The following is a 26,269-nucleotide window of genomic DNA, read 5'->3' as shown; positions in this document are numbered from 1 at the left end:
TGTCTTTAGCATACTCTACGATATAGTCCCTTATCATCCCCTCCAAAAGTTTACATATTATTGATGTCAGACTGACAGGCCTATAATTTCCCGGGATATGTCTCTGGCCCTTTTTGAATATCGGAATCACGTTAGCCTTCCTCCAATCCCCTGGTACATCTCCTGTCCTAATACTGTCAGCAAAGATCAGGAACAGTGGTCTAGATATAACCATACTGAGTTCCTTGAGCACTCTCGGATGTACGCCATCCGGGCCTGGTGATTTGTTTGTGTTAAGTTTATCCAGTCTTTCCCTGATTTCCCCCTCTGTTAGCCATAGTGGCAAGTCCTGTGTATTACTACTAACCATACAGTCATGGTCAGTGTACCCTTCCTTTTCCTGCGTAAAGACTGACGAGAAAAAAGAATTCAGCACGGTTGCTTTTTCAGTGTCCTCTGTAACCATCCTCCCATCATCGCTAATTATGTGTGCAATATGCTCTGCCCTAGTTTTTTTGCTGTTGATATATTTAAAGAATTTCTTTGGGTTTTTTTTACTATCCTCCGCTATTTGTCTCTCAAAGTTGATTTTAGCCATCTTGATTTCGTGTTTACACTTCTTATTTTCCTCCTTGTATTGCTGGAAGGCCGATACGGTGCCCTCTGATTTATATTTCTTGAAGGCCAATTTTTTTCCCCTAATAAGTTTTTTAACGCTACGGTTTAGCCAGCCAGGTTTGGCTTTGTCTCTTCTAAATTTATTCCCCATAGGAATGCACTGCAAGATGCCTTTGCTTAATATTGTTCTAAAGCATTCCCATTTTTCCTCTGTGGTCAGTGATCCCAGGGTTTGGTCCCAGTTTACCCTTTCCATCAATGAGTACAATTTTGGAAAGTCTGCCCTTCTGAAGTTTAGGGTTCTTATGTTCCCCACTTGCCTTTTTATATTGTTATTTATACTAAATGTGATCATCCTGTGATCGCTAGAGCCCAGGTTGTCCTGGACTCCTACCTCCGAGATTATGTCTGGGTCATTAGTGATCAATAGATCCAGGATAGCATTCTCTCTAGTAGGGGAATCCACCAACTGCGACATGTAGTTATCCTGTAAGGTTTCCGTGAATAGCCGGGCCTTATGCGAGTGTGCAGTCCCCTCGTCCCAGTCAATGTCGGGATAATTGAAGTCCCCCAATATGATGACTGATCCTAGTTTTGCCGCTTTACCTATTAGTGCTAAAAATTCCAGCTCTACCTCCTCCCCTTGGTTAGGTGGCCTATAGCAAACCCCCACAACTACTTTTCCCTTATCTTCTTCCCTATCGAGTTCAACCCACACAGATTCTAAATCCATGCTCATCCCATCCGTAATGTCACTCCTTTCTAGCACCTTTATATTGTTCTTGACATAGAGACATACCCCTCCCCCTCTTTTACCAACCCTGTCCTTCCGGTACACCGAATACCCTTGGATATTGGCCAGCCAGTCATGTGAGGGGTCGAACCAAGTCTCCGTTATTCCCACAAGGTCTATGTCCTCCTCATGTACCAATATTTCCAACTCATCCATCTTATTAGCTAGGCTCCTGGCATTAGCATATACCCCTCTTAGTTTTACGGAAGTTAAACGTGATTGGCGGTTTTGTTTATTTCTGTTTGGTCTGCTGTTCTCCCGCACAGACCCGCCAATTGATGTTGTTGACCTACTGTCGCTATTGACCCTACAACTGCCTTCAGTCCTCTGCTCCCTCCTGACTGATTCTATTTCTGAGCCCTCCCCCCCGTCTCCTAGTTTAAAAGCCCCTCCAACTCGGTGGCCATCTTTCTCCCCAAAAGAGCTGTACCGTCCCCATTAAGGTGCAGCCCATCCTTACTAAAGAGCCGGTAGCCGACTGAGAAGTCAGCCCAGTTCTCCAGGAACCCAAACCCCTCCTTCCTACACCAATTCCTCAGCCACTTGTTAACTTCCCTAAGCTCCTTCTGCCTCTCCTGTGTGGCTCGAGGTACAGGCAGTATTTCAGAGAAAACCACCTTGGAGGTCCTTTTCCTCAATCTATTACCTAAGTCCCTGAAATCGTTCTTAAGGATCCTCCACCTACCTTTAACTTTGTCATTAGTGCCCACATGCACCATGACCGCTGGGTCATCCCCAGCCCCGCCCAACAATCTGTCTGCCAGATCTGCGATGTGCCGAACTCGGGCGCCCGGTAAACAACAAACTGTTCGGTTCACGCAATCTTTTTTACAGATTTCCCTCTCTGTCCTCTTGATAATTGAGTCCCCAACTACCACAACCTTTCTAACCTTTCCTGCGTTACGGCCCCCCTTCTTCCTGGAGCCGTCCCTCCCCTGGCAGCTGGGGGAGGGCGCGTTCTCCAGCTCTGCCACCCCTGAGTTGATATCCCCCTCAACCTGCAACTCGGCAAACATGTTAGGGTGTACCAACTCAGGACTGGCCTCCCTGACTCTCCTCCCCCTAACATTCCTAACAGTCACCCAGCTGCATACCTCTGCTGCTTGCGTCTCCTCTGTTCCTTCCTCCTCTATGCTGACCCCTGCCAGCGCCTGATGGGTAAAGTCCAAGCTCCTTTCCAGGTTGTAGATGCCACGCAGTCTTGTCACTGTGTTCTCTAGATCCACGATGTGGGCTTCCAGAGCAGCAAGTCGCTCACATCTTGCACAGCAGTATTCGTCCTCGATTGTTTCATCAAGGAACGCATACATGCCGCAAGAAGTGCACTGAGTGGCATCCCCAATCCTGTCGGACATTATTACCCACTACTCTATGGGGATAATGTTAACGACCTGCTCTTCCTTACCTACACTACCTCTAACTTCCCTGGTACAAAACCTGGGGTACCCACCAGTCGCTAATACCCTCACCAGTCACTAGATACTCACCAGTCGCAAGGATCCTCACCAGTCGCAAGGATCCTCACCAGTCGCAAGATACTCACCAGTCGCAAGATACTCACCAGTCGCAAGATACTCACCAGTCGCAAAGATACTCACCAGTCGCAAAGATACTCACCAGTCGCAAGCTACTTCACCAGTCGCAAGGATACTCACCAGTGCAAGGATACTCACCAGTCGCAAGGATACTCACCCGTCGCAAGATACTTCACCAGTCGCAAGGATACTCACCAGTCGCAAGGATACTCACCAGTCGCAAGGATACTCACCAGTCGCAAAGATACTCACCAGTCACAAGGACACTCACCAGTCGCAAAGATACTTCCAGTCGCAAGGATACTCACCAGTCGCAAGCCACTTCACCAGTCGCAAGGATACTCACCAGTCGCAAGGATATTCACCAGTTGCAAGGATACTCACCAGTTGCAAGGATACTCACCCGTCACAAGGTACTCACCAGTCGCAAGGATACTCACCAGTCGCAAAGATACTCACCAGTCGCAAAGATACTCACCAGTCGCAAGATACTCACCAGTCGCAAGATACTCACCAGTCGCAAGATACTCACCAGTCGCAAGGACACTCACCAGTCGCAAAGATACTCACCTGTCGCAAGGATACTGACCAGTCGCAAAGATACTCACCAGTCGCAAGGATACTCACCAGTCGCAAGGACACTCACCAGTCGCAAAGATACTCACCAGTCGCAAAGATACTCACCAGTCGCAAAGATACACACCAGTCGCAAGGATACTCACCTGTCGCAAGGATACTCACCAGTCGCAAGGACACTCACCAGTCGCAAAGATACTCACCAGTCGCAAGGACACTCACCAGTCGCAAAGATACTCACCAGTCGCAAAGATACTCACCAGTCGCAAGGATACTCACCAGTCGCAAGGACACTCACCAGTCGCAAGGACACTCACCAGTCGCAAAGATACTCACCAGTCGCAAGGACACTCACCAGTCACAAGATACTCACCAGTCGCAAGGATACTTACCAGTCGCAAGGATACTTACCAGACTTCCCAGGTACTCAGTTGCAGAGACAGTCACACAGCAGTCAGTCGCAGTACAGACAAACAGCTATTGATTTCTTACAGAGTACAGTCACACAGCTTTCCCCCTGTTTGCAGCTGCTGCTCTACTCACAGCTGCTGACACACACACACACACACACTGGGACGGATGTCTCCTCCTCCTCCTCACTGGGCACGGACGGTCCTCCTCCTCTTCTTCCAGGCACTAAGGAAGGCGGGTTCTGACCTCCGCCGCCGCCGCCGCCACTCTCTGCCTCGGCTCCCGTCCTCCACCTCCGCTCAGTTGCTGGTCCCTGCACGGTGCACCCGCACCCCTTGTGCGGCTTCCCCCGCACGTGTCCCCGCAGCTCCTCTTCCTTCCTCCTCTCTCCCTTGCCGCACGAACCGCACGAACCCTCACTTCCGGTTCTGTTCTGAAGCGTTTCCGGTGCTGAGGAAACGAGTGATTTCTCTTGTTCAGCCACATTGGGGTAGGCAACTTAAACTGTAATTCAACTTTTGTTGAGAAGAAAACATTCCCCTCTGGGTGATCTCTGTACATTGCAAGGATTTTAACAAACTTTGTTGCAGATTCCAAACTAGAGTTATTCTGAAGAAATCCTTGTATATTTCTTTGTGCTCATGTGGGAAAGTAAATCTAGCAAACACAAGCAGGAAATTATGTTACGGGGGGGGGATACTTTAAAGCAGGGATCCTCAAACTACGGCCCTCCAGCTGTTGCAGAACTACACGTCCCATGTGGCATTGTAAAACTCTGACATTCACAGACATGACTAGGCATGATGAGAATTGTAGTTCCTGAACAACTGGAGGGCCATAGTTTGAAGACCCCTGCTTTAAAGCATACTGTATGTGAAGCCAAAGTATTTCTTTTAGTTTTGGAGTAGGGATGAGTAGTGAAGCATTAAAACCACTAAGACCTTTTTTTGGAAGGGCTGTGTCCATTTGGGGGATTTCTCTTCACTTCCTATCCTGTAGGCCAGTGGTTTTCAACTGGGGGGGCCATGAGGAGTCCTCAGGGGTGCCATGGCAACAGCCCAATCTAAGCAATTCTCGGTTAACTCCTGTGCTACAAGAGGGAGGGAGCACTGTCAACTTCCATATACAGAGGAGGTAGAGAGCTCAGTCCAGACCCCCCCCCCACTCTCTGCTCCTCCCTATACTGTTGCCAGGAAAACGGGGAGCTGAGCTGGCCGCCCGCCTGCATCATACCAACCAATGATGTCATCGGTTGCTAAGGAATTGCCGGTAAGAGTACAGAGAGGAGCAGAGAGACGAGGTGGGTAAAAATTAAGCTATTTTCCCTTTTCCTCCTCTATACACAGGAGTTAGCAGTGATCTCTCCTTCCTGTAGCACAACAGTTAAAGGATCAGTTCTCCTTTTAGAAAAAAATAAACGCACATTTTTATTGCAGGTAAAAAAAAATGTGCATTTAATATCTTTTACTTTTGGAGCCTATAAAGCTTTGCATCAGCGATGAGAAGATCACTGGTGCCATGCAGGTCTCCCGCAGACCTGTCAGTATATCTGTATACCCATATATCCCGTACGGCCAGGCAGATACACTGACAGGAAGAATCAATGAGCTGTGGAGTGTTGTGGTAGTTCATTGAGAACTACAAGCTGACAAAGGATGCCAGGGCTTCTATTTCATTCACACAAAGAGCTGCTCCACCCACATGGCCACACTGATTTTAAAAAGTGACAGCTAGTACGGGAAACTTCTTCCTGTTCTACTGCCACAGGGAGAGAAGTCAACGGGCAATGATTGCAGCATTAGGAACATGTTCCCAAAGGTGAACTTATCCTTTAATGGAGGATCACTCGGGTCTGAATGTACAGGAAGGAAGGGGGGGGGCACAACCCATGGTTCTTTCTGCCTCTCCTCCTCTTTACTGCTGCCACTACTGAAGGGACAGAATTTGTGCTAGGAAGGTGGGGGGGGGATTTAGGGGGGTTGTACTAGGTGGGGGATTTGAGAGCAGGTGGGGGAATTGAGCTAGGAGGGGGATTTTAAGGGGTTGTGCTGGGACAGTGATTTGGAGGGGGGTTGTGCTAGGAAGGGGGATTTGGGAGGTTTTGTGCTAGGTGGGGGAGTCGAGCTAGGATGTGGATTATGAGGGGTTGTACAGGGACAGTGATTTGGAGGGGGGTTGTGCTAGGAAGGGGGATTTGGGAGGTTTTGTGCTAGGTGGGGTAGTCAAGCTAGGAGGTGGATTTTGAGGGGTTGTACAGGGACAGTGATTTGGAGGGGGGTTGTGCTAGGAAGGGGGATTTGGGAGGTTTTGTGCTAGGTGGGGGAGTTGAGTTAGGAGGGGGATTGTGAGGGGTTGTGCTGGGACAGTGATTTTGAGGAGGGTTGTGCTAAGAAGGGGGATTTGGGAGGGTTTGTACTAGGTGGGGGAGTTGAGCTAGGAGGGGGATTTTGAGGGGTTGTGCTGGGACAGTGATTTGGAGGAGGGTTGTGCTAAGAAGGGGGATTTAGGAGGGTTTGTACTAGGAGGAGGGATTGAGGGGATTTGTGGTAAAGGGTAATTGGGGGGGAAGGAGGTTTACAACTCACAGGCCACTCAGAGTACCTTTTAGGGCTTGTTCACAACAGGTGCAGTTTAGTAACAGGTGCAAATTGCATTCTTTTCCATACAGTACAAAAATGTGCAACCTTTTGTAGATGTGCGTGGGTGCCATTAATTCTTTAACGCTTCTAGAAAATGTGTGTACATTTGAGCCTGCTAAAACACATGGTACCATTTTACCATGTTTTTTGTAATACGCATTTTTAAAAACCATTCTGGCACCCTTTTGTGTGTTTCACACAGACAGAGCAGCTCATTCACAAAATGTGATGTGTAGGAGCATGCAAAAAAGCGCCTGAGGTTGGATGTGCACCCTGGTGTGAACAAGCCCTCAAACTGGTGTGCCCTGGGATTGTGCATGATTCTAAATTCCTTGAATAAACACTGCTTTAGACAGAAAAGGAAGTGAGAGGAAATCTCTCCAAAGTGAGGTCAATCCTTCCTTAGGCCTCATGCACTGCACACTGGACATAAAAAAAAAAAAACGCCAGTAGCGTTGTCATGTTAAAAATGTTTTTAGTGTTTTTTTAGCAGGAAAAAAACCTCTCTGCTATTTTTAACTCCCAATTTCCCACAATGCTTGAGTCTCAAAAATGCTCATAAATGGTGGATAGCCATGTTTTTGCTGCGTTTTACATAATTTTACTGGGGTTTTCAGCATTAGAGCATTTTTACAGATGAAAAGCTCCTCTTAAAATGCAGTAGTTCTGGGGGGTTTTCCAGCCTCCAAATTCCCCTGCCAAAATAACGCTGATAAAAGCCTATGTGTGTGTAGCACTGCCCCCTAGAAGGCTGCTGGATATGGTATCTTTTGGATTGGAAACTTATCACTTTAAATACTTGGCTCAGACAATGAACAGTCCAGGGGATGATGTTTTGTAGTTTATTGTAGAACTTGGATAGGAGAAGGGATGAGTGGGATACTCCAACTGACAACTATTCACAATGGTGAGGACAACTGACTTTAAATGTGACAAGGCCGCTGCTTCACCCTTCCATTGAAGTGAAAATAGATTAAGTGTTCCTGCTTGAATTTCTCTTCAGGGTTCTAACTTGGCACCCCTTTCTCTCTTACTGTGCGTGCTGTCCACTAACTCCCCACTGGAGTGGTCCCCTTCCTGGACAGACCCCCAGCAAGCTTCCCTGTAGTCACGGACACTGTTTTTTCCCAGAGTCGCTCAGCCTCCCAACTCCACCAGTCAGCTTTCCTGGACCTTCGGATTCAGCCCCACACTCCTGGCTCACAAGGCCAACCGCCTGTGACCACCTTTCACAGCAGCAGAAGGAGAGACAACTGTCACCCTCTCTCTGGAACCTGGCTTCCCACCCAAAGACCCCCTGCCTCATGTGCTCCTGGCTTTTATACCCTATCCCATGATGCACCACTTTCTGTGCCAAACCCATGGGACAGTGTCTAAGCCTGTGTGCCATTGGCTGAGTTTCCTCCACTGTCCAATGTACCTCTCCATTTGATACAGTGGGGACACTCCCTCAGCCCATATCAATCACACATGGAACACATGAGCAGGCCTAACTAACGATCAGGCTCCCCTGATAAGCATAAGGAGCTACTAGGCTTTACCTATCTAGGATGGTGCTACATGTGCATGAACACATAGAATAACATGCTGTGGTGTTTACTGGCTGCAGAAAAAATTGCCTGATGCCAAAAACAGCAGCTGTAAAACATCCAGTCTGCATGAGGCCTTATACCATTGTTACCAAGGTAGTTTTTTATTCATTTGTTTTCAAGTCCACATGGGATCCATCACCTGTTGATACGTCTTCCAACTGTGATGATCATCTTTATCTACCTGCTTGCTTTAGCACATTAACATTCTAATTTATGGTCCTGCTGATCCGGTAAGAGGTGTGTTTTGGAGGGTGTTGGTGGTGGCGATCCCCTCTTTGGTCTCCGATTGAACTGCACGCTCTTGGAAGAATTGATGCACTATTGCATTGGACAATTTTATTCACACTATATTGTCCTTTTTGCACAATTTTGCACAATTTGATACATACCATTTATGTGTTATCGCTTTTATGTCACTTTAGCGCTGCTTTACTTTGTACTTTTTTTTGTTTTGTAATTTTCCTCCTTGTTACCTCCAGCCCAATCGAGCCCGTTAGTATCTAAGTTCCTAAATGTTTTAGTTATTAGTTTTCTATGCATTCTTGTGTAATGCTTAGGCTATGTACTTTTTGTACGTCTAATTTATAGCCTAGTTAACGTCTGATAATTATTTATGTATTGGTTTTACTTTTTTAGTTGATTGCTGTATCTGACAGTTGCTGGTACTTTTCTTTTTTTTTTTCTGTTGACGGTTTTCTCGGTGTAAGTTACTGGTCACACATCAGAAAACAGGATTTCTCTAATCAAAGAAACAGCTTATGGTACCAACATTTTCCAGTTGAGAGAAAGTGATACTTCATGATGGCTTTTAGGTACAAAATATAGCAGGAAAATCTGTTTAAAGTTTTTCAGTGATATTGGAACCTGTCAGGTGGTGCTAATCTCCAGTGAAATGTCACTCTTAAACACAGTAGGTCCTTTAAAGGGGATTTGTACTCCATTTTATACTAGAAAAAGGCCTGCTTAAGATAAAATGGGAGAATGAAAATTTATAGAGAAACTTTTATTAATTGTATGTGCCCCTCTTATTCTGAGTTTCCTTTTGTTACTAAGACCTGACATTTTTTTACCTGACTTGGCTAAGTGTTGCCAACTGCCATTTTAATAACGAGAATGCTTCAGTGACCAGTATAGACAATCATTTTGGACAGGAGAATGGAAGTCGGTAGAGCCTATAGTGGATTTACAATAGAGTACAAATTTAATCTAAAGAAGCTACTGTGTAATGTTGACAATAACATGCACTCCCCTATTATATATATTACTGCGATCAGCTTTAATTACATTCTAAATTTTCTGTTCAATGTGTTTCTTAACAATCTCATGCTTTTCTATTACCACTGGCAATTTATTATGACATCTATGAGTTGTTGATTATGTCAGTCAACGATTTTTTGATAATGTAAAAACTTTTTATTCACCTTACTCCACACTAAATATAAATTTTAAAATGTTTATGTTTTAGATATCCGGGGACTGCAGGGCTTTCTGGACCAGGCATCCAGATTAGGACTTGACGTATCATTGCAGAAAGTTGACAGAAATATCAGCAGAGTTTTTGCCAGCCTCTTTACCTCTATGAAAACCGAGGAACTGAACCGCTACCGTGACACCTTACGAAGAGCGATACTGCTTCTGAGTCCAAGGGGAGCACAGAACTTCATTAATGAGGTCAGTCACCTTTTTGTTCTAACAACTTCGGTAACACTTTCTAACTCTTTCTCTTGTGGGTTTCCTGAATATTATAGGAATGTTGCAGTAAACATATCCTCTTCTAATTCCTTGTCTTTCAAAATAATTTTAACAATATAAAGACTTCTCAGCAAACTCCAGAAAAAAACTATGACCTGGCTTGGCATTTTTTTTGTCCAGAGACAAATTGTTCCCCCAAGGTAATTGGTGGAGAAGGCAAACATGCATGCTGTCAGGAAATTTCTGTAGAAAAATTTTCACTGGTGCAGTTGTTTTTTGATATAATTTGTGACCCACAGGCCAGGCAATTTTGCTGGCTAGAAGCTGAAAAGTTGAACATTTGAGTGGCGAATGAAAAACAGGAGTTGTGCATTTGGCTGCTGGTGATTGCAATTATTTTATTTTCTTCTTTGGGATCTTTGCTAGCAGATTTTTATAACACTTTTTTTATGTCACATTTTTTTCTTTCTTTCCTTCAGTCTGCTAATTAGGACAGTGGTTAATTGTTCACAGGTGCTACAGGTAGTATATAGCTTTCTGTAGAGCTCACTTTGAGCTTTCCCACATTTTGCTTGGTGGAACTTTTACAAGGGGGGAAATTTGACAAAGTGGAGAGTTAAAAACAGGAAAGTGAAAGAAGAGTCTTCTAACTTGTAAATAAAATCTGATATGTACTGTAAGTAATATTGTAACTGGGATAATGAGTGTTAGCAAAGTTGAAGGTTTTGTGCAGTGCACAGTGTGCTGCTTGTATACAGTAATAAAGCAACAGCTCTAGGATGAATACCATAGCAAAATTGTGAATAGGGTTGCCCTTCTGGAAGCTCACATTGGTGATCTGGAGGAGCAAATTGCAACACTGGGCAAAACTGGCAACCTTAAAAGGGGTCTTCTGCTTACTGAGCTGGTGGTTAATGTGATTGATGTGGAGGGGTAAGTCAGGATTATCAGTTAGGAAGATGGGTTACTGCAGCCAGAGGGAGTGGTAGGCGCTCAAAGAAAAGGAAGGCTGGCCCTGGGTTTGAGCACCCAAATGCATTTGCCAGGTTGGGTGAAAATGTTGGGGTGGCAAACTCAGAGGAGGCAGCCCTAGATGTCCCTGCTACCCCTAACAGCCGGGAGAGCAGCCCATCTAGTAGGGGGGGGTGAGAATAGTGCAGGAAGGCCTAGACAGTTAGTGGTAATAGGGAGTTCCACAATAAGAAGGACTGATAATAATTTGCACCAGGATTACATCAACTAAATGATTTGCTGCCTCCCTGGTGCCAGAGTTCGGGATGTGGTGGATTGGATTGATAAATTACTGGGAGGGGCTGGGTATAACCCAGCTGTCTTGGTCCATGTTGGAACCAATGAGAGAATACATGGAAGGTGGAGGCTCCTTAAGAATCAATTCAAAGAACTAGGCTGCAAGTTGAAGGGAAGGACCTCCGGTGATATTCTCTGAAATATTTCCTGTGCCATGTACAACATGGAAAAGACAGGTAGAGCTTAGAAAATGTAATGTATGGCTAAAGACCTGGTGTAAGAGGGAAGGATTTGGGTTTCTAGACTGGGATATCTTTTCATTGGAGTACAACCTATATGCTAAAGATAGTTTTCACAGGCAAAGTGCTGGGGGAAAGGTTTATGGGAAGACTGTAAGAGTATTTAAACTAGGATTGAGAGTAAGGGTGAATTTGATAATAATGGGGCAGGCAGGCCTGACAGGGGTCAGTCCCTATTGGTGGGTGGGATGGGGGAAGATAGAGGGAGGGCTATGGCAGGTGATAAAACGATTCCCATGTTACAAACAACCATTGAAGAAGGTACTATTTGTACTACAAAAAAAATATTCCAAAACAATTCAAACCATGAAGTCACAGAGCAGTAATTCAGTCCACAATTCATGCTCAGAGAGGTTTTTTTTTTGGACACTGTTGTTTGTCGGGCTTGCTGACCCCATTCTCTCCCCCTCCCATCTGTGACACTGCAGCCTTTTCTTTTCATTGTACTTCTAATTTCAGTTGATCTCACTGACATGCTGTGAAGGTTAAACAGTACCTGTCAAGGGAGCAAGGGGATGTACTTTGACAGTGTGTCTGTGCCATGTCACATAAGACACATTACCTTAGGAGGTATTTTTCTGGAAGGTAACAGGGGACAGAGTAAAGCCTGGTACACAACAATAGGTTTTTCTTTTGAATGAAAAAAACCTGACAGCTCTGGTCAGTGCCGGTGTACTAACGTCAGATCGTTAGTACAGCAATATGCCCTGCTGTTCTTTTGTGTTCTAACAGGGGGACGACCCCCCTGCCAGAACACTCCAGTCATCGCTCACAGCCCTTGGCTGAGAGTGCTGGCTGGCTGTTGGTTTTCTAGCATGCTCGTCCCAGCCAGACAAAAGCCTGACTTCCGTTGGACGGGCTGCCTTACATAGGGGCCGAATGTCGACCGTTTTTCATTGAACTGGCCAAAGTCGCCCGACATTTGGCTCATGTGTACTAGGCTTAAAGGGGGAGGGACAAGATCTAAGGAAGGTGGATGATCATTCACATTTATCACTTCCCCAGAATGTCCAGAAGTATCAAAAATGTGTCTAAAGCTAGCCATACACAGCTCAAATATTGACTGGTTCAGCAGTAGATAATTCAAGCCATGGCTAGCCAGTTGGCACAAACAGGCTAAACAAATGTTGATTCATAAATCATTGTGGATGATCTTTAATGTTCATTGACACCTATCAAAACCCCCAAAATGTCAAGAGGTATTAAAAATGTGCATAAAGCTAGCCGTACACAGCTCAAATTTTGGGCTGATTCAGCAGTAGATAATTCAAGCCATGGCTAGTCGGTTGGCACCACAAATGTTGATATAAAAATAGTTGTCTGATCAGTGATGTAGGTCCTATCAGATTGGGTATTCAAACAGCCACTAATGCTGTGGCTGCCTAAATACAGTAGCCAGTAGTGCAGGTTCCTCCATCCACATTGCTTAGCAAGGATAGGGCAATCAGCTGATTTCTCTAGTTTAGCCCACAGGTTTAAAGGAGGGAAATATAATCATGCACGGCTAGTTAACTGTACCAGTTCAGTGCGGATTGTCAAAGCGGAAAATATTTTGAGTAGCATTTTTTTTTTATCCTCAGGACACTTATGCCTATTTATTACCAATGGATCAGTGATCAGTGTTTTCATGGTCAGCATGCAGTCTGTTTTTGTTATCTTATTCTGTTTTTGGAAGTATTTTTTCCATTTAGTAAATAGTTTTTATACTTTTATTATTTTGGGGAAAACACCAACTATATAAATTGATAGGTAAAAAGATAGGTATTTCAGAAGAATAAATGGAACAAAGCATAATTTTATCTCCGCCAGACAGAAAGAAATTGAGAATTTTGGAGCAGGATGACCTCAGATGAACATGAAGTCTGTCTTGCTCGCAGTGACAGTATCCTAATGCCTTTTCTATCAAACACTTCTGACAGAGTTTTACTGCATTGATGCAATGGAGCAGAAAGGCCAGCAGCTTTATCAATGAAGAAATTTATTTATTTTCAAGGTCAAAAAACAAACAGTGCAAATGCAATGTCCAAAACGATAATCACTCTGAAGAAAAAATGATAGAAAGGTATTTTAATATACCATATCTCCTCTGTAGGGGCTTAAGATTGAGTCAGTTGATCTTTTCAATATCATCTTGTCATTTCATACATTATTATGTGTCTATCACATATAAAATAGTGAGGACCCAATACATTTCCTTCAGATTTAATTATGTTAGGTAATACTTGAGTGAAATTTGGCTTGCACAACTTTTTAAGGCATTTTGGCAACAAAAAAGCTGTTAGATATATTTAAAGTCTGAAAGCACCCATTGACATGAGATGACAATAAGTCTGGCTTGGTTAATGGTCTTTTGTCTATGAAGACAGGAATTGTGGATACCACCCACTGTTTGTCTTCTGGAAGAAAAAAAACATTGCCTTATCCTTGATTTTCCTGAAATAGGCTGCTGACAGATGTGGTCTGTGGATCACTCTACTATAAGGAAGATTTTTCAGCACCCACAATTTATACACATTATAAAGTTTTTACATAATAATATTTTTTTTAGTGTAAGAATTAGGTTTCACAAAATCATTATTGAATCCTGATAGTTAAGAGTAATTTGTAATAAACATATTTGCCCTCCCATCTGGCCCTTTCTTTCCTGCTTCTTTTTCTTTCTACTTCCCCCTGTTTTCTTTCCTTTCTACCTATTTCCTCCACCTAAGGAGGATTACAGGTTAAAGGTTGCGTTATTCCCACTACAGTAGAGGGGCGAAAAGTCAGGTTGTATGTTTCCCCCTTATGGGGATTTTGTCAGCTTCCCAAATCTCTCAGGGTGAGATGTTAACCAGTTTGGTCATGCTTCCCACTTCAAATCCACATTACCATGGCTCGAAAGGAGCCTCCTTAGATTTTCGTTAACATTGGTCTGCCTTGTATCAGCCCATTTACACCAATACGACTTGTCAGGCGACTTGTCAGCCTGACAAGTCACGGACCGTCGCGGTCCATTGTGTAATACAGGAACGGTTATAATAGGAGCGACACAAGTCGCTCCGACTTGGAAAAATTTTATGAAGTCTGTGAAGTCTGTGCAAGTCGCGCAGAAGTCGCGCTGCACGCGACTTCACAGGTCGCCCCCTAAGTCGGATCGCCATAGTGTGACCTGGCTCTAAATCAGTAAAGTTCTAATTCATGCAGGTTCATTTGGGAATCTCTCACCTCTTATATACTTTTGTCAATACGGGCTTGAGAGATGGCATGTTTGATGACTAAAACTACTCCTAGCCAGGAAAATATTCTAACTAACTTTAGACTAGGGATTTGGGGAGTTTCTATCTAATAAACACCCTAGGACCCACCTAAGTTCCCTGGTCTATCAATTAAGACACCAGGAGCCCTCAACTGCACAATAATCCCTAGCATTTAAGGATAAACACTCTAAAGCCCTGGTATTCTCTTTGTTTTCCTAGGCATGTGGACTCAAATTACCCCGTTGACCTAAATTTTGGAAGCTTTTACCGTTTCCATACCTTAGTCATCTTATTATACAGTGCATCTTCTTTCTGATTTTACTCGAAATGTACTGTACCTGTTCACTAACTTGAGATTTTAATAAAAAGGAATGAAAAAAAAAAAACATATTTGCCATTCTAAAGCTTCCCTCCAACCACTTTGCATTGTATTTTATATATACTGTAATAGTGTACTTGCCAAATATACTGCAAAAATCTCCCTCCACTAAGTCTGGCTGCAGCCATTTTAACTGTGGGCAGCTGAAGCTGCTGCCTGTTCACTTCCTGGATTTAAACAGAGGCTCTCTTTCTCATGACTCACTCCTCCTCCCTTGCTGGCAAACTTTCAGAGTGAGAGAGAGAGAGCAGTGCATAATGTCATTAGCCTAGACAAATTACCAGACAAAGAGGAAATGGGCTGCAAAAAGTATTTACTGGCAGAAAAAAAAAAATGTTTCACTATCCAAAGTTAAAACAACAAGGGCAGAAGATTTAATTGATGAAAAGATGAGAAAAAGTCTGAAGGTCCACTTTAAACATCCAAGTTTTCCGATTTGTGAACTTCATTACTTATTAGAATTCTGAGAACTTGCTTTTATGTCAGTTTTGTACACAGTAGTACATAAACACTTCAACTTAAAGTGGTTGTAAATTTCTAACATGAAAAATAAACAGTGTATCCTTTTATAGCGTGTACTTGCCTCAATCTAGAGCACTGAGTGTCACTTCTCTGCATAAGCCACTGATTATACTCTATGCAAGTCAACAGCCTCCAGGGAGACAGCCCAATCCCACCTCCAGCACACAGCACTTAGCCTCAGCTCAGTTTGTTTATCTATGAACTTGGGTACAGGGGGTGTGCCCTCTACCTCCACTCCGCTCTCGGGTTACAGGGAAATCTGTGCTCCAGCTCTGCAGCGTGTGTCCTGTCAGATCCTCCCCCCCTGCTTTCTGTTGCTGAGAAAAATCCTGTGATCTGAGTACTTTGAACTGATGTGGAGAAGAGATGGTTACAGACAAACATAGTATATGTAGAAGGATTTTTTTTTTTCATCTCTGAATTTTTCCTGAGGTTCTTACTTCAGAGGGTATATGCAAGGGTCTACAACTACTTTAAAGTATACCTGAACTTTTTTTTTTTTTAGATGAGTGCAGATGGATTAGAACACCTGTCAGGTATAATTTCCCTTCTCTGTTTGTCCTTGTGATCAGTATCACTGAAAAATGGGAGAATTACAAATTTTGAGTGGTCACCAGTACATTGGGAAAACCAGAGGGAAAATCTTTCAATGGAGAAACTAGTTCTATTGGCCCTAATGACTACCAGAGAGTTTTCTCACTTTGGAGGTATTTCCTCTAACTTCCTATTGTAGTTATGGGACAGAGAGTCAAGGGAAATCTCCCTAATGGGACATAGATGGCAAAAAAATATATATATTTATAGGAGTTACAACCCTCCCTTACTCCATCGTAACTTAACCCTATCCATGAAGAAAACAAGTTTTGCCTTCAGATCTGCTTTAAAGCGGTAGTATCATAGTATACTTAACTTTTATCTACAGGTAAGCCTATAATAAGGCTTACCTGTAGTTAAAATTAATATCTCCTAAACCTGCACGGTTTAGGAGCTATTCGCCCTGCATGCAGCCGCTGACACTAGCAGCGTGTGCGCTCTGAAGGTTCCGGCGGACCTTTAGAGTTCCTTGCCGGCTACTTGCCGGAAAGTGACTCCCGTGCGCATGCGCTGGAGTGACGTCATCGTGGCTCCGGCCACTCACAGCGCCAGAGCCGCCGAACCCGGAAGAGACGCAGAGGGAGCATGACAGCTCCCTCAGCAGTGTCCGGGCGTCCGTGTCAGGGCTTCGTTTTAAGGTAAGTATTTCATAATGAGCTAGTATGCGATGCGTACTAGCTCATTATGCCTTTGTCTTGCAGGGTTTGTTTTTGTTTTCTTTTTGTTTTTTTGGTGAGGATACAACCACTTTAATAGTAATTAGTTACATTTAAAAGCCAAATCCCAGGTTTCATCTCATTTTAAATAGTTTGTTTGAGGCAAGCTTTAAATAGTTTGTTTGATGCAACTGTATGTAGCATCAGCCATTTACAGAAAGGTATGTATTTTATGATTGAATACAAGACTTCCTCTGACTTCCTGAAGTGGAGATAGAGATGTCTTTTGCCTGCCTCTCCACCTTAGCCAAACAGAGGAAGCCTTGTATTCATTCATGAAATACAAAGCTGCTCTCCTAGAGTACCCACTACAGTGCTTATGCGTAGTAGATGGCATGGAGGACTGGGAGTCCACTGTTTTTCTAAATATTACCATGTTAGCCCAGATTTGGGGTGGAGGAACTTGACTGGCCTACACAGAGTCCTGAACTCAACCCAATAGAACACCTTTTGGAAGAATTGGAGCAGAGACTGTGAGTCTGACCTCACAAATGCGCTTATGGAAGAATGGTCAAACATTCCCATAGACCCACTCCTAAATCGTGGGCCAAATCAATATTAAACCCTATGGACTAAGACTGGGATGCCATTAAAGTTCATGTGTTTGTAAAGGCAGGCGTTCCAATACTTTTGGTATTATAGTGTATATATACTCACACACATTTCTATTATTACATATGTTAAAGAGTGAAGAACAGTTTGTCCTTGATAACTTCAGCAGAAAATACTGAGCTGTGAAAGCGTTAAACAGATCAAACACTTTCTCCTACCAGAATTGAGGAGGTTTTTTTTTGCCATTTTCCCTGTGTTTACCAATTACCAGTCCACGCTGTCACAGGAGCAATTCACACAGCTATTTACTGTAATGGTTTGGGGATAAAATAATCCTAAATCTTACGCTCTTTGACTACATTTTTCACACTGAGCTGTTCCATGAATTCTTTTTGCCGTTGACACAGCCATTTGCAAGGACCCTGTTATGTGTTTTGCTGAGTTGCATTGTATGCTCGAGTTGACAACCATTACTGTACCGTACGTGGAAGTAAGACAGACTTTTATGTGCTCTTCAATTCACATTGTAATGCTGTTTGTGTTCTGGGTGTAACAAGTCACTGGCTCCAGTCTATATATTGCTGGACAACCCTAATGTAGAAAGCTGCAGTGTTGACCCAGCAAATTGGTGAGAAACAGCAGGATGGCCAGTAAAAACAACACATTTAGGATAACAGGGTGTGATGATGATCCAAGGATCTGATGTATAGTCCTTAAAAATGTAAGTGACAAAAGAAGAAAAAAATAATGCTCCTCTAGCCAATTACTTTGCCTCGTAGGATGTCTGTTGTTTTATATTAAATTGTCATTAAAGTGAATTGTCTAGCTTTGCTGAATAGGATGTTTTGAGCATTGACGTTTTTTTTCAAGGTTTCTGTATCCTGAAGTAAGGCACTAATAGTTGTCAATAAACAAGTTGGCTGAGCCTTACTGCCTGGCATTTCCATATACTACCCATTCTATTAAAGTAAATGCATGTAAAGTATATGTTTTTTAATGATGTATATTATATTTATTTTTTTATTTGAATTTTAACCTAAACCCAGGATATGTAACTCTCTCCCCTCCAAGACTTTTAGGTGATCTACCTAGTCCCTTATGTCTAGTCTTTATGCCAGGTGAGACCATACCTTTTTAGCCAGACCCATCTTTATTCTGCACTATTGCTGGCCAAGCCAGACAACTGGAAGTGCCTTTTCTTTTTTTTTTTTTTGCATATGGGAATTACTGCTTACATTTTATTTTTTTCTGCAGAGGATTGAGACAAGGAAGTTAGACAGTACTGTATTTGTGTTAAAAGCTGAACTCCATATACTTCTACTGCATTGATATCAAGATGTTCAATTCACTGCATGTGCTAAGTGGAAATTTAATGAAAGAGCAGAGTGCGCAATATCCTGCTGCTCCCTTATTGTCCAATAGCAGTCTAGGGATCTATTACAGTGCCAATGGGGCCATGATGTGACTGTGATATTTAATTCTGCTTTTGCTCAAGTCTGACCAGAAATACAAAAATAGTTTAAGGATTAAACAGTTCCATAAAAGTGTTGGAACTCTGTTTTGAAATTTATATCTGCAATTCAAATTTTAATAGTTATTAGAGAAACGCAAATAGGTAGACCTGATCACTACCAAAAATGTGTTTTTGTTTCATTTATTTATTTTTTTGTTTTTTTTGTTTATTGGTTCATTTTTTATGATCGGCATTCGTTACATCGAATCATTCTACTTCAGATGCATTCGTATTCATTCCATTCTATTCGTTTTAGATGCGGCATTCGTTACTTCGGAAAATTCGTAATTTCAAATGCAATCTTATTTGTTCCATTCCATTCGTTTAGATGCGACATTCGCTACTTTGGATAATTTGTAACTTCGGATGCATTCGTATTCGTTACGTTCCATTCGGTTAAATACGGCATTTGTTGCTTTGGATAATTCATAACTTTGGATGCATTTGTATTCGTTCCATTCTATTTGTTTAGATGTGGCATTCGATACTTCGGATAATTCGTAACTTCGGATACATTCATATTCCTTATGTTCTATTCGTTTAGATATGGCATTGGTTACTTCGGGCTTGGACCTTTCGTTCACACGGACATTGGTGGTTGTATTCGTATTCAACAAATCCAACAAAACAGTGCCACCGGCCCACCACACCCTGTCTGGACTCTGGATTGAATGAAGGCTGACACAGAAAAAACACTCAAGGGAATAAGGGACAAGCTCATTGGCCAGAGATAACACACTAACACTGCCCATCCAAAAATCAAATGAATCCTAATATATTCAAAAGAAATTCTAACACAAATGCATTCATCAATTTTTTCTTCATATTCAGCGATTACGAAAAATTATCTGAATGTAATCGATACGTTAAACTCGTAGGTTGCATAATTTTCCTTCTTTCAGAGGTTTGTTTTTTCGGATTTTCGTTCTTTCGGAATTTTGCTCTTTCTGACAATTAGTTTTCATATGCATTCGTTAAGAGTCTTTCGTTCATTCGGATGCTCCCGAATGAACAAATATGCCGGATTTCATCTGAAAACTAATTCAGAACAAAGTGAATTACACATGTCTACAAATAAGTGTTAAAAGATTTTTGGATGAAAAAAAGTTTTTTGAAACAACTACTAAGGATCATTCTGCAATCAGACCACAAGGGGAATGCCTGAACTGGGTGATGGAATGATGTTTCAATAGGAAAAAGTAAAAAATGCAAACTAAAGGAAAACTCCACTGGGGCAAAATATACAGATGAATTGAAAATGCTAACTACATGGCTATCTCTGGCTTCATTACTTTCTAAGTCACTATGCCAGAATTTGTTGGACCAGGTGAAGAGAGAGTAATCTGTATTATTAGTGTGGGAATTATTGTGGCCGGAGGGTTGTTGGGACAGCCAGGTATTTAGCCACCATACTTATCTTAACATCAGTTTCAGGAACAGTAACTTTGACAGGCTCATGTTTCAGACACTGAAGGGAGGTAGAGAAGATGTGTTAAGGCAGCTAAATTATTTCAGACAGACTTCAGATAGGGGTCAACTGGCAGTGCAAAGACCACATACAGAGAAAACTGCAGGGTAAGAAATTGTGCTCTGTAATATCAAGTAAAGCAGCCTCATAGCATGAAAGTCACTGACAAAGCCAAAGATTGACAGCATTAAAAATCACATTTACTGCTATGCACTAACTGTTATTAGTGTTTAATCTTGCTTTATTTTTTTCTGAAGTACCATTTGCACAAGCGTACTTTTTATTTGCTTAAAACGTGTTTTTGGCTAAAGCAATATAAACCCTACTGAGAATAGCAAGCCATGCAGTATGGACCTTAGCTAGAAACACATCTTTGCCCACTGATTTATTCAGATTGAAGCAGAATATGACTAGATTATAGAGAGTAAACAACACAACAAGTGTTGCAGGTGAGGACGAGTATGAACAATAATAATAAATTACATGAAAATTGAATTTTGAGAGATGCTTCAGTGGCAAGGAGAGGTCACAGCTTTTCATAAATCACAAGCAAAAAAAAAAAAAATGTATACCAAAATGGATTAAATATTTTTAGGTAAACTTGAGAAAACAAGACTGGATATAGTAGGATACGTGTTACAAAATGATATGAAAGCAGTAGTAGAGCTAAAAGCACTTTATGTTTCAGTCCCTATTGTTAGTCGCACTCTTGATGTTGGGATGAGTGTGATAAAAAGAGGGAGTGTAGGTACGTCATTGAGGTTATCAGGTGGACACTCTTCTTTTTTGACATTTCCCTGATGAGCCCTCTACATTTTCAGATGGCTCAATGGTGATACCTGGCATCATCTTGTAGTTCAGTTGTTGTCTATCCTTTTAAACCAAATTCACTTGCAGCTATTTCTGATGTGTTTGATAAGGACTTGGAGGAGTCTTGGAGGTTGCTTATTGGAGGGAGTGAACTCTCACTCCTGCCTTCTTTAGAAGGTTGGCTGTAGATGTAGCTATAAAAACTCTCTAACCAACTTCTACAGGAAAGATGCCTATCTTTCAGCAATTCCAGGAAGCTTCAGTTGTCAGTTCTGACTACTTGTGTTTTTTTCTTTTGTAATCTTCTTCTACACCATCTGTCCACGGTACTGTCAATTATACAACACATGCAAGCTTGATTGTATGAACCAGAGGACCACAACAATTTTCTAATTTCAAGCAGTCTATAGGATAGTTGAAACGTTTGATCTGTTTTGGTGTTCTGGAGATAGGCCTGCTGGAACAAATCATGTGATATGGACATCATGTACTGATGTTTGTGGGAGAACATGTGTGTTGGTTCACTTCTGTTTCAATATGCCAGCTGTCTAAAAACCTAGTTATGCCACCAAGTGTAAAGCCATTGGGTGAGGCTTACAGAGCATTATGTTAGAAAGTTACCTAATGATGCAGGTGCTTGATAAAGTGAACAAACAAGATCTTCCCTTCACCAATGCTTCGTGTTCTGAGGTGTGGGTAGGTGTTGGCTCCATTGACATAACTTAGCCCAAATCTCTCCATTTCCCAGATGTCATGGCAGATGAGTCTCCTTCAATCGCAAGCTCTCCCAGTCAGTCTATCGGCCCTGATTTGCGACTAAGATGGTCTTGGAGTCTTGCTTTGTCTCCTCCTGTCTTCTCACCTCCTCTAACACAAACTGTCCCTTCTGCACTTATGTTGCCTTTTGTCACTGAGGAGCTTTTGGCACAGGCCAATACCAACTGTTCCAGGTTTAACATGGCCAACCAGTTCCCTGACATGAACATTAGATGTAGCACTGTGAATAGCTTCAGATGGGAGGGTTAATGTTAAAATAACAGTATCTTCACTTCAGATACTTCTGACTAATAATGCTTTGGTGCGTTTGAATTCCTCCACAAGTCTTGCAATTGGTAACTCAAATTTGTCATTCCCATACAGTCTGATATGGATTAGGCATCATGGAAGTCTAAGTCACTGTTATAAATTTTTACTTATTATACTTTTTAACTTTTTATTGATGAATATTTCATACACTGTTAGAGGCAACATGAGTCTTACCAATCACCACAGCAGGTCAATATATACATATAAATTCTGTAGCGAGGTACAGTGTTACAAAGATTAATTAATAATAGGTGTGAACTTGCATCTATGTAACCCGATGTGTTTTGTGACAGGCCGTCACTTCCTCAGGGGTTGATGCACACACAATTGTATAAAAAGTAGAGATAGTTTACGAATATATGACACTTAAAACAAAATGTGGTCTGTTAAGGAGTGGCCTAGTCAGTCTCCAGACCTTAATCCTATAGAAAATGTATGGAGGGAGCTGAAACTTTGACTTGCCAAGCGATAGCCAAGAAACCTTACGGATTTAGAGAAGATCTGTAAAGAGTGGACCAAAATCCCTCCTGAGATGTGTACAAATCGGGTAACCAACTACAAGAAACGTCTTTCCTCTGTGCTTGCCAACAAGGATTTCTCCACCAAGTACTAAGTCATATTTTGCTTGGGGATCAAATACATATTTTACTCACTGAACTGCAACTTAATTTACAGCATTTGTTTTGTGTGTTTTTTCTGGATCTTTGGTTGATATTCTGTCTCTAGTATTTAAAATACACCTATGATAAAAATGATAGACCCTTCATTTATTTGTAAGTGGGCAAACTTACAAAACCTGCAGGGGATCAAATAAATATTTTCCCCACTACTATAAAGGTATATATATTGACCAAGCTGCTTGACTATATGGGAATATTTCACTGTTGATCTGCTGAAACTGTATTTACCAATAAATCTTTACCTTATTGATTTTACAATTGAGTGTGTTGCGCTTCATATAAAGTCCCACGGGCAATTTATGTTTTTTTTTTGTGTATATTGAATGGATATGGAGGCACCTCACGGGGCACATCCAACCATATTTTGTTAGTATGTTTTGTATACAAGTCTGTCACAATGTGCCAATTTGTGGTACATACTAGCACATTATGACATAGGCTTGAGGAGGAAATTTTTTTTCTCCTTTTTTAACGCAATTTACTACCGTTTAAGAAAAAAAAAAAAAGGAAAAAAATGCATTTTAAGGATTAAATTATGCATGCAAAGCAACTAGAGGAAAATAATGGTTTTGGCAGGCCAGGGAGGTATATACTTAAAAGTAAAGGTGCAGATAGTACACTTTGGAAATAATGCAGTACATACATCCGTATCTGAAATGTTGTTACTTGTAGATGCTACTGTTCATTAAACAAAGTAATCTTTAAAATCATTTGGATAAAACATGCTGCATATTGCTTTGCCATTCTTTGATGGCTAGCGACGTGTAGTTGCTAATCTTCTAGTTATCCAGCTTGGTACCATGGATTTCTAAAGCCCACTGCTGTCTAATAACGTAAGCCGAAATATCACATGACTCGTGCTCTGTTTTGTCCATGAATAATGCAAAGTATTACATTCACTTCTGTGGTTCACATTTAATTATTTTACAATGTGGCTGTTTGATCTCAAGATCAAATGAGGTGTCAATAGATGTAGGTTGTTAAGGTGATAATGAGTTATGGTAGCAGCAACCTTAATTAAAGCTTAACTGTTACAACAGCTAAGATAATACAGGTTTGTGATAGCTGTAATTAGCCTAGAAGCATCTAATATAATTCTTCATGTTTAATAGTTTCTGAGCATTAACATGTACATTGCAGGTGTTTAATAGGCATACAACGTTAAAACAGTATGTCATAAAAATGCTAATTAGGCAGTGTAACTCAACTTAGTCAACAGAATTTTAATATTGCATTATTACTTTTGTCTAAATTCTGCTAATGTTCGTTTGTATCCACATTAATGCATTATTTTATGAAACATAAACTCTTGATTATCCTTTAAAAACAATTATAAAAAAAATGGGGTTTACATGGTAACTGTTCTAAAACTCTTGAATAAATAGAGAGGAAAGAAACAAATTACAATGAAAGAAAAGGTGATACTGATAGCAGTGACCAGGTTTTGAGTTGTTATTTCCTAGTCTGTGCTGTAAAAAGAAATGAAGCATCTGATTACATTGGGAGGTGCAATTATTTTTCTTCTTGAGATATGGATAGTTTTGAATACATTTAAATAATATTTGAACTGTCACATTTACATTAGGGACCTATGAACACAAGATTGGGGGTCAGATCTGAATTTAAAGTGTTACTAAACCCACAACAGTAAAATTAGTCTGTAAATGCAGTAAAGCATGCTTGTTATACTCACTGTGGAACCCAAGGGGTAATCCTTTGAATTGTGTATAAAGATTGTTTGATCATGTCTCTCTGATCCTCCTCTTCTTTTACTGTCTCCAAAAAATAACCTGATATTTACAGAGCCAGGCAATGGGCTGCACATGCTCAGTTCCGGCCATGAAAAAACATTTTCAATAAAAATACCCCCAGGACAGACAGGGCTAGTACATTCCACAATGGATAGCCTCTGTACTGTCCGGGGTCGCACTTACCTGCAAGAAGAAATACTTACCTTTAAAATTTCTTCTCCAGCGTTGCCATCTCGGATGTGGGCAGCTGAAGCCAGCGCGATCCTCTTCTGTGTCCTCTTTTGTGTCCTCTTCTCCCAGAATGCGCCTGCACCGGCCCCGCTCATCACTTCCGGTACGGCGCCGCATTCCCTGCTAAACAGCTTCTGGGCATGCCCAGAAGCTGTGGAGGAATGCGGCGCCGTACCGGAAGTGATGAGCGGGGCCGGTGCAGGCGCATTCCCAGGAATCATTGAAAACCGGAATTGACGGCGCGGGTCGCGGCCGCCGAGGGAAAAAGTGGAAGAAAGGTGAGTATATTTTTCTAAAATAACAAGGTAAGTAAAAAAAAAAAAAAAATCGTAACTATCCATTTCCTTTTCAGGTGACGAAAAGCAAGCGAATGGCCACAAAATCGATGATGTCGATTTTGTGGCCGGAACTCCACTTTAAGGACTGACTGCCAAATAATAATCCTGTTTTTGAAATGGGACATAGACTTGCATGCTTCTCCCAAATGTACTGTACATGGCTGCTCTGGGATGACAATACAAGAACTAGAAAATACTACAACTAACCGGAAATAGGATGAAATTCACAAGTTGCCGGGCGGATCAAACCCAACCAACTTGGCAAGCAACATCTTTTGTGAACTGAGCATGACCATTCACAAGCTTGGGGAATTAACTCATGGAATGCTATGATACAAAAGCAAACTGATTTTGCTTGTTTCATGACCCTAGAGCTTTCAAAGCAATACTTATTATCATTGTAATATTTATTACAATATACAATGGACTTTCAATGTCAGCAGCATGAATGGATTTTTACATTCCAGTTTGGCCTTGAATTCATTCTTCTAAGTGTTTGAAGAGTGTAGTTGAATGCTTTTATGATCCTCTGCTATTTATTTTTGCATTTTTCTTTTTTTTATCCCCAGGTATTATATAGTTTTGGCTATCTCAGTGGCTTCCCATTGCTAGAGCTTATAATCATCGACAAGGGTTTGCCTCATGGATACCCAAGATACTTGTACAACTTTCACACTTGTCCGGTTTCTTTCTTTAATGCACTGTACAGACTCCATTTATATTTTATATCTTTTTATCGATCTTTTTTTTCCTTTTTATATTGTTTTTTTTTCCAGTTTCCCACATGGCTGTAAAGTTGTATGTGATATTAATAATAGAACAAATTTTAGATACAGTACTATTCTACCACTGCCCCTGCCAGGTTCTCAGGTGTTACTGTCTGAAGAGATTCCAAATATCTTGAGTTCTATAAAAGCTGAGATCATCCTTATAAGTTCTTGCAGAAACAATACATGATTAATAAACCAGAGATGTTCCAAGCTGTGATAATGTTTGTGCTTGCTGTTGATA

The 26,269-nt window shown here is 41.7% G+C and overlaps 1 protein-coding gene across 3 annotated transcripts in view; it reads left to right on the top strand.

Moving 5' to 3' along the window:
• The window catches only part of GRID1 (glutamate ionotropic receptor delta type subunit 1), a 1,530,549-nt gene that overhangs the window by 740,845 nt on the left and 763,435 nt on the right, over nucleotides 1–26,269 (top strand). For all 3 annotated transcript variants that reach the window (XM_082268262.1, XM_082268263.1, XM_082268264.1), the window contains exon 4: nucleotides 9,609–9,814. In XM_082268262.1, the coding sequence (XP_082124388.1) occupies nucleotides 9,609–9,814 (206 nt within the window). The remainder of the gene's footprint in view (nucleotides 1–9,608; nucleotides 9,815–26,269) is intronic.

The sequence above is a fragment of the Pelophylax lessonae genome, assembly GCF_965119305.1.
Source record: "Pelophylax lessonae genome assembly, chromosome: 9".
Classification (NCBI taxonomy): domain Eukaryota; kingdom Metazoa; phylum Chordata; class Amphibia; order Anura; family Ranidae; genus Pelophylax; species Pelophylax lessonae.
Note: the sequence above shows the minus strand (reverse complement) of the source record. Positions and strands in the feature narration are given on the sequence as shown.